The 7334-nt window shown below is 50.1% G+C and overlaps 1 protein-coding gene across 2 annotated transcripts; it reads left to right on the top strand.

Moving 5' to 3' along the window:
* The first annotated feature begins 3039 nt into the window (after positions 1-3039).
* On the top strand, positions 3040-4647 carry LOC131382540 (uncharacterized). Of its 2 annotated transcripts, none has more exons than XM_058434765.1 (2): positions 3040-3108; positions 3945-4647. In XM_058434765.1, exons 1-2 carry the CDS (start codon positions 3106-3108, stop codon positions 4617-4619), a joined length of 678 nt encoding a protein of 225 aa, XP_058290748.1. In that variant the 5' UTR covers positions 3040-3105; the 3' UTR covers positions 4620-4647. The 2 variants fall into 2 exon arrangements, with proteins under 2 accessions (XP_058290748.1, XP_058290747.1); XM_058434764.1 differs by having other exon boundaries at positions 3041-3108; positions 3942-4647.
* Positions 4648-7334: the final 2687 nt, after the last annotated feature.

Raw genomic sequence — 7334 nt, 5'->3', positions numbered from 1 at the left:
TTTTTTTTTGAGACGGAGTCTCGCTCTGTCGCCCAGGCTGGAGTGCAGTGGCGCAGTCTCGGCTCACTGCAAGCTCCGCCTCCCGGGTTCACGCCATTCTCCTGCCTCAGCCTCTCCGAGTAGCTGGGACTACAGGCGCCCGCCACCACGCCCGGCTAATTTTTTTGTATTTTTAGTAGAGACGGGGTTTCACCGTGGTCTCGATCTCCTGACCTTGTGATCCGCCCGCCTCGGCCTCCCAAAGTGCTGGGATTACAAGCGTGAGCCACCGCGCCCGGCTAAACAACCAGATCTTGTGAGAATTGTATCACAAGAACAGCACCAAGAGGATGGTGTTACGCCATTCATGAAAAATCCATTCCCACGATCCAATCACCTCCCACCATGCCCCACCTCCAACTCTGGGGGTTGCATTTTCACATAAGATTTGGTGGGGACACAGACCCAAACCATATTAATATGGATATCCACTTTTTTCAGTATTATTTGTTGAAAATACTTATTTTCCTGGCCAGGCATGGTGGCTCATGCCTGTAATCCCAGCACTCTGGGAGGTTGAGTTGGGTGGATCACTTGACGTTAGGAGTTTGAAACCAGCCTGGCCAACACAGTGAAACCCAAACCAGCCTGGCCAACATGGTGAAACTCCGTCTGTAGCAAAAATTCAAAAATTAGCCAGGCATGGTGGCGGCCCCCTGTACTCCCATTTACTAGCGAGGCTGAGGCAGGGAAAATTGCTTGAACCGGGGAGGTGGAGGTTGTAGTGAGCCGAGATTGCACCACTGCACTCCTGCCTAGGCAACAGCACAAGACTCTGTCTCAAAAAAAAAAAAAAAAAAAAGAGTATTGAATCTGTCAATCCATAATTAGAGTGTCTCTTCATTTAGTAGACCATAGGCCTTCATTAATATCTCTCAGTAATGTGTTATAATTTTCATTGTATAGGTCTTACACATTTTTTTCTAACTCTCACTGCATCCCAGATGGAAGGGATTGGTTTTATTTTGCAAGATATATACATAAAAGCAATAATAACTACCAAGTGTACTTATACCATCTTTTCCTAAAAGGACATTTTAATGCCAAAGAAACAGATGGCATGAGGTTAGAGCAGTAACAGTGGCTGAAATCTACCTATATGGCACCCATGCCAGCTCCTGTTCTGAGGAGTCACGAAAACAGGAAAGGGAGTAACCCTGAGGCCAACCAATTCCATGTTAGTTCTATTCCACCTCCAGTTCACCCTGTGTTCCTCTCATCTCTATGGCAGACAGAATAATGGCCCAAAGACGTACATGGCCTGATCCCCAGAACCTGCCACATGCTGTCTCACAGGCCAACAGGGACTCTGCAGATGGGAGGGAATTAAGCATTGACACGGGGAAACTATCCTAAATTATCCTGATGGGCCCAATGTCATCACAGGCATCCTATGAAGTGACCACAGGACCTAAGAGGGTCAAGGTCAGAGGATTGATAGGGAGACGCAAGCAGAGGTTGGAGTGCAGCACTCTGAGGACAGAGGAAGAGCCATGAGCCGAGGAATGCAGGTAGCCTCTAGGACCTGGAAAAGGCAGGTAACAGACTCTTCTCTAGAGCCTCAGGAAGGAACGTGGCTCTGCAAACACCTTGATTTTGGGCCCTGAGACCCATTTTGGTCTTCTGACCTCCAGAATGATAACAGACATGTGTTATTTGTAAGCTGCTGGGTTTGTGGTGATTTGTTACAGCCCACTTTAGGGAACACTGACCCAGAAGGAGGGTGAGGATAGAGAAGCCAGAGTCAGCACAGAGGTGCTGGGAGGCGGGAGCAGAGGAAGGGCGAGCTGTATCCCAGACAGTAAGAGGGGAGAGTGTTTGGGGGCTGGTCAGGCTGCATAAGAAGGCAGATGGACAAGGCCACTGAGTTGGGTGGTGCAGAAGCCAACTGGCAGCCTTGACAGGAGCTGTCCCCTCTGGAAGAAAGGAAGGACCCCCGGGTGCTGTGGACTGAAGGCTTTTGCTCGCTTTGCCTCAGCCAGATGCCCCCTTTCTGCTGCTATATCCCAGCAGCCAGCAGGCACTCGGTACACACCTACGATGAACACCCCTGACCGCTCTGACTCTTCACCCTCCCACCACTGGTTGACTCCAGCCTCACTGCTAACACTCCCTTACTCACGGGCCCCTCTGCTGCTCGAGGCGCCTCAGGGCCTTTGCACTGGCTGCTCCCGTGGCCTGGACCACTCTTCTCAGAGGTCTCTGCATGGCTGCCTGCTGCTCCTCACCCAGGCCCCACACAGCAGCCACCGGGCACGTGAGAGTGTCACGTATTGAAAGGACAATATTTTGAAGACATTAGGGTCAATGAGTAGGTTATCAAAACTAAATTCACCTGTTTCTTTTCACTTTTTTTTTTTCTTTTTTTTTCTTTTTTTGAGACGGAGTCTTGCTCTGTCGCCCAGGCTGGAGTGCAACGGCGCGATCTCTGCTCACTGCAAGCTCCGCCTCCCGGGTTCCCGCCATTCTCCTGCCTCAGCCTCCCAAGTAGCTGGAACTACAGGGGCCCGCCACCACGCCCGGCTAATTTTTTTGTATTTTTAGTAGAGACGGGGTTTCACCCTGTTTAGCCAGGATGGTCTCGATCTCCTGACCTTGTGATCCGCCCGCCTCGGCCTCCCACAGTGCTGGGATTACAGGCGTGAGCCACCGCGCCCGGCCTCTTTTCACTTTTTTTAACTTGGCGACTAGAACACTTAAGATGGCGTCTGCGGTTCACATTACACATCCTCCCTGGAGAGCGTACTCTAAGCCAGGCTGCAAGCTTCCCCTACAGGGCCAGACAGGAAATGCTTCCAGCTTCTCAGGCTCTCTGTCTTAGTCACGGTGGCAAGAGTCAGCCACAGATGACGTAAGTGAATGGGTGTGGCTGTGCACCAAGACTTCACAAAGACAGGTGCTGGGCTAGGCGGGCCCCAGACAGTGAGTCGGTCCATGCCTGCTGTGTGGTAAAGAATCCAAACCTGGGGCCGGGCGCGGTGGCTCACGCTTGTAATCCCAGCACTTCGGAAGGCCAAGATTAGGCGGATCACCTGAGGTCAGGAGTTCGAGACCAGCCTGGCCAACATGGTGAAACCCCATTTCTACTAAAAATACAAAAAATTAGCTGGGCATGGTGGCGGGCGCCTGTAATCCCAGCTACTCAGGCGGCTGAGGCAGGAGAATCACTTGAATCTGGGAGGCGGAGGTTGCAGTGAGTCGAGATAGCGCCATTGCACTCCAGCCTGGGCAACAAGAGCGAAACTCTATCTCAAAAAAAAAAAAAAAAAAGAGAATCCAAACCTGCACAGACAGAGGCCTGGCTTTTGCCCTCCGCCCCTGGGAAGTCATCTCTGAGGACTGCCTGGGGGTCTCAGGCCAGCCCAACAGCAAGATGGATTTGGGGTGGAGTTTGGGCCAGGTGGTATTCTTGAGCTTCAAGGGCTGGAGACTGGAGGCTGAAGTCAGCCACACAGATCGGGGAAGAGTCCCCAGTAAGAAACCGGGACACCAAGATCTGAGGAGCGTCCCTGGCTGGCAACACTCCCTGCGTGCCAGAAGGAGTGAGGGGAGAGGACAGCTGATAACTAGTCTCCGTGGAGCCTTCCGGGCCCTCTTCACGGCTGCTTCCAGCGCGTCCTTCTCTGTGATAAGCCCGTGACTGTGAACATGGCTGTGAGTTCTTCTAGAGAACTCGCAAGTATGCCAAGGTCTTGGGGGCCCTACTGACTTGCAGCTGGTGTTGGATGGAGCCCCACATGGACTGTCCCTCCTTGCTGAGCCATGGCCACCCCACCATGGGTCATACTGGTTTTCGGGGGCTAAGCGGCGGTCTTCTCTCGGCTTCCTCCTGGCTTCCCCGCTCCCCTGCCTCCTCCCCTGCCCCGTCGCAGCCCCGTCAGGCTCACCCAGAACTCTTCCAGCAGGGCCACCGCCTCCTCCCCGCTTTGCGGCTGCCGGCTGCACACCCAGGCCTGCGTGTCGGCTGGCAGCGCGCTCGGAAACTGCTCCAGCACCAGCAGCTCCAGCACCTGCTCCTTGGTGTGCACCTCGGGCCGCAGCCTGTCCCGGCACAGGGCGCGGAGCAGCTCCAGCGCCTCGTGCGGACCCGGCGCGTCGCCCAGGTAGAAGCGGCGGAAGCGGTGCCACGAGAAGCCCAGCGCCAGGCCGTCGGCCTCCTGCTTCAGCGGCACCGCCAGCTCCATGGGGCCTCCTGGACGGCAGCGCCTGCCCCGCGTGGCCCAGGGGGCAAACAGGTCTCTGTGAGGGGCGGCGCTCACTCGGGCGGTGGGGAAAGGGTGTCTGTCTCGTGGGATCCCACGCAGTCAAGTCCCGGCTCTGCCCCTCGTTGGACCCCTTCCGCGGCTTCTGTACCTCAGTCCTGCAGCTCCTCCCGCAGCCTGTCCTACAGCACAAAGGCTCTGGAGCAAATTCCAGCTCTGCCTCCCACCAGCTCTGTGTCCTTGGACAAGGTACAAGGCACCTTTTGTAATACACTGTTTCTCCATGTCCTTGGCTCACTCAGGCGAGGCCTCCCAAACCCCTTTACCTCCCCGCACATGTGCACAAAGCTCACCGGGACTCCTCTTACACATTTTTGATTATTTGTTGCTGGTACATAGAAATACAATTTTTGTGTATTGATCCTCCTACCCAGTGGCTTTGCAGAATTTACTTATTAATTCTAGTAGCTTTACCTTAGATAACTTAGGGTTTTCCATGTATACGATCATGTCTTTTGGGAATAAAGGCAGCATTAATATCTTCCTTACCAATTTCAATGCCTTTTCTCCCCCTTGCCTTGCTGCATTGGCTGGTATCTCCAATAGAGTGTCGAAAAGAAGTGCCGAGGGCAGACATTCTTGCACAGTTCCCAATTTTAGAAAGAAAGCATTCGGACTTTCACCATCATTACGTGTGGTGTCAAGCTTGAGTTTGTCACTTACATCCTTTATGAGGCTGAGGAAATTCCCTTCTATTCCTAAAATGCTCAGAGTTTTTATTACAAATGGGTATTAAATTCTGTCAAGGGCCGGGCGCAGTGGCTCATGCCTGTAATCCCAGCACTTTGAGAGGCCTAGGTGGGCGAATGACGAGGTCGGGAGTTTGAGACCAGCCTGGTCAACATAGTGAAGCCCCGTCTCTACCAAAAAAAAAAAAAAAAAAAAAAGCCGGGCGTGGTGGCACTCGCCTGTACTCCCAGCTACTTGGGAGGCTGAGGCAGGAGAATCTCTTGAACCCGGGAGGTGGAGGTTGTGGTGAGCAGATATTGCACCATTGCACTTCAGCCTGGGCAACAGAGTGAGACTCGATCTAAAAAACAAAAACAAAACAATTCTGTCAAATGCTTTTTCTATATCTGTTGAGATGATACGATCATATTGACAGGGGAAGTTTTCCTCTTCATCCTGTTAATATGGTGTATTACATTGACTGATATTAAAATATTAAACCAATCTTGTAAGTCAGGGAAAATTGACACTTGGTTATGGTTTTATATATATATCTTACTGGATTTGATTTGTTAAAATTAAAAACTTTTCTTTTTCAAAACCACTTTATTGGCCTGGTGCAGTGGTCACATCTGTAATCACAGGACTTTGGGAGGCTGAGGAGGGCTGATCACTGGAGGCTGAGTTGGAGACCAACATGGACAACATGACAAAACTCTGTCTCCACTAAAAATACAAAAATTAGCCAGGGGTGATGGTGCATGCCTGTAGTCCCAGCTACTAAGGAGGCTGAGGTGGAAGTCACTTGAGCCCAAGAGGTCAAACCTGCAGTGAGCTAAGATCGCACCACTGTACTCCAGCCTGGGAGACAGAGCAAGACCTTATCTCAAAACAAACAAACAAAAAACAAAACAACAACAACAAAAAAGCCAGTGCGGTGGCTCACGTCTGTAATCCCAACACTTTGGGAGGCCGAGGGAGGATGGATCACCTGAGGTCAGGAGTTCGAGACCAGCCTGGCCAACATGGTGAAACCCTGTCTATACTGAAAATACGGAATTAGCCAGGTGTGGTGGCACCTGCATGTAGTCCCAGGTACTCGGGAGGCTGAGACAGGAGAATCACTTGAACCCAGGAGGTGGAGATTGCAGTGAGCTGAGATTTCACCACTGCACTCCAGCCTGGGCAAGACAGAGCAAGACTCTGTCTCAAAAACAAACACACACACACACAAACACACACACACACACACAAACAAAAAACAAATTATTTTATTGAGACAGAATTCACATGCCATACAATTCAATTCACCCACTTAAAGTGTACAATTATTTTAGTATATCCTCAGATACACGCAACTATCACCACGATGAATTTTAGAACATTTTCATCACCTCATGAAGAAATCCTGTACTTTTTTTTTTTTTTTTGAGACAGAGTTTGGCTCTTGTTGGCCGGGCTGGAGGTCTGGGATTACAGGCGTGAGCCACCACCGCACCTGGCCAGAAATCCCATACTCTTTAGCTGTCACTGTTGACCCTCTCTCCCAGAGGCATAAACATCCACTAATCTACCTTATCTTCAGAGTTTACTGTAGAGATTTTATTAAATGAAATAATATGTTATTTTGCGACTGGCTTTTTTCCCTTAGCATGATGTTTTCAAGGGTCATCTGTGTTGTGGTATACAGCAGTACTTCATTTCTTTCTTGATTTGAATAATGTTCCATTGTATGATCTACCACATAGTGTTCATCCATTCATCAGCTGATGGGCATTTAGGCTGTTTTCTTTTACCTGTTGTGAATAATGCCATTATGAACATTCCTGTACAAGTTTTTGTGTGTACATGTGTTTGTTACTTTGGGGGTATATATCTGGGAATGAATTGCTGGGTCATATGGCAACTCTATTTACAATGAGAGAACTGCCAGATTGTTTTCCAAAGTGACTGCACCAATTTATATTCCCATCAGTCACATATGAGGGTCTGATTTTTGTTTTCTCACCAACACTTACCTTTTTTTTTGACACAGGGTCTCACTCTGTTGCCCAGGCTGGACTGCAGTGACATGATCGCCTTTCTGGGCTCAGGTGATCCTCCCACCTCAGCTTCCTGAGTAGCTGGGCCTTCAGGCACATGCTACCACACCCAGCTAATTTTTTTTAACATGATTTAGAGTTAACTGTCTACTTCCTGGGAGTGGGGAAATTTTCTCTTTATCAAAAGTTGGCCCAAATATTCTAAGACTTATAGGTAAATGTGAATCAATATGTCAATTCCCCATCTCCCCGCTCATCTTTCTTAACTTTGTAGCTTAATGACATGAACATACAGAGCAAACTTTGGTCTAAATATCAAAGT

Source organism: Hylobates moloch, unplaced genomic scaffold (assembly GCF_009828535.3).
Source record: "Hylobates moloch isolate HMO894 unplaced genomic scaffold, HMol_V3 SCAFFOLD_45, whole genome shotgun sequence".
NCBI classification, from domain to species: domain Eukaryota; kingdom Metazoa; phylum Chordata; class Mammalia; order Primates; family Hylobatidae; genus Hylobates; species Hylobates moloch.
The sequence above is the reverse complement of the archived record's forward strand: the minus strand, read 5'-3'. Positions and strand labels throughout refer to the sequence as shown.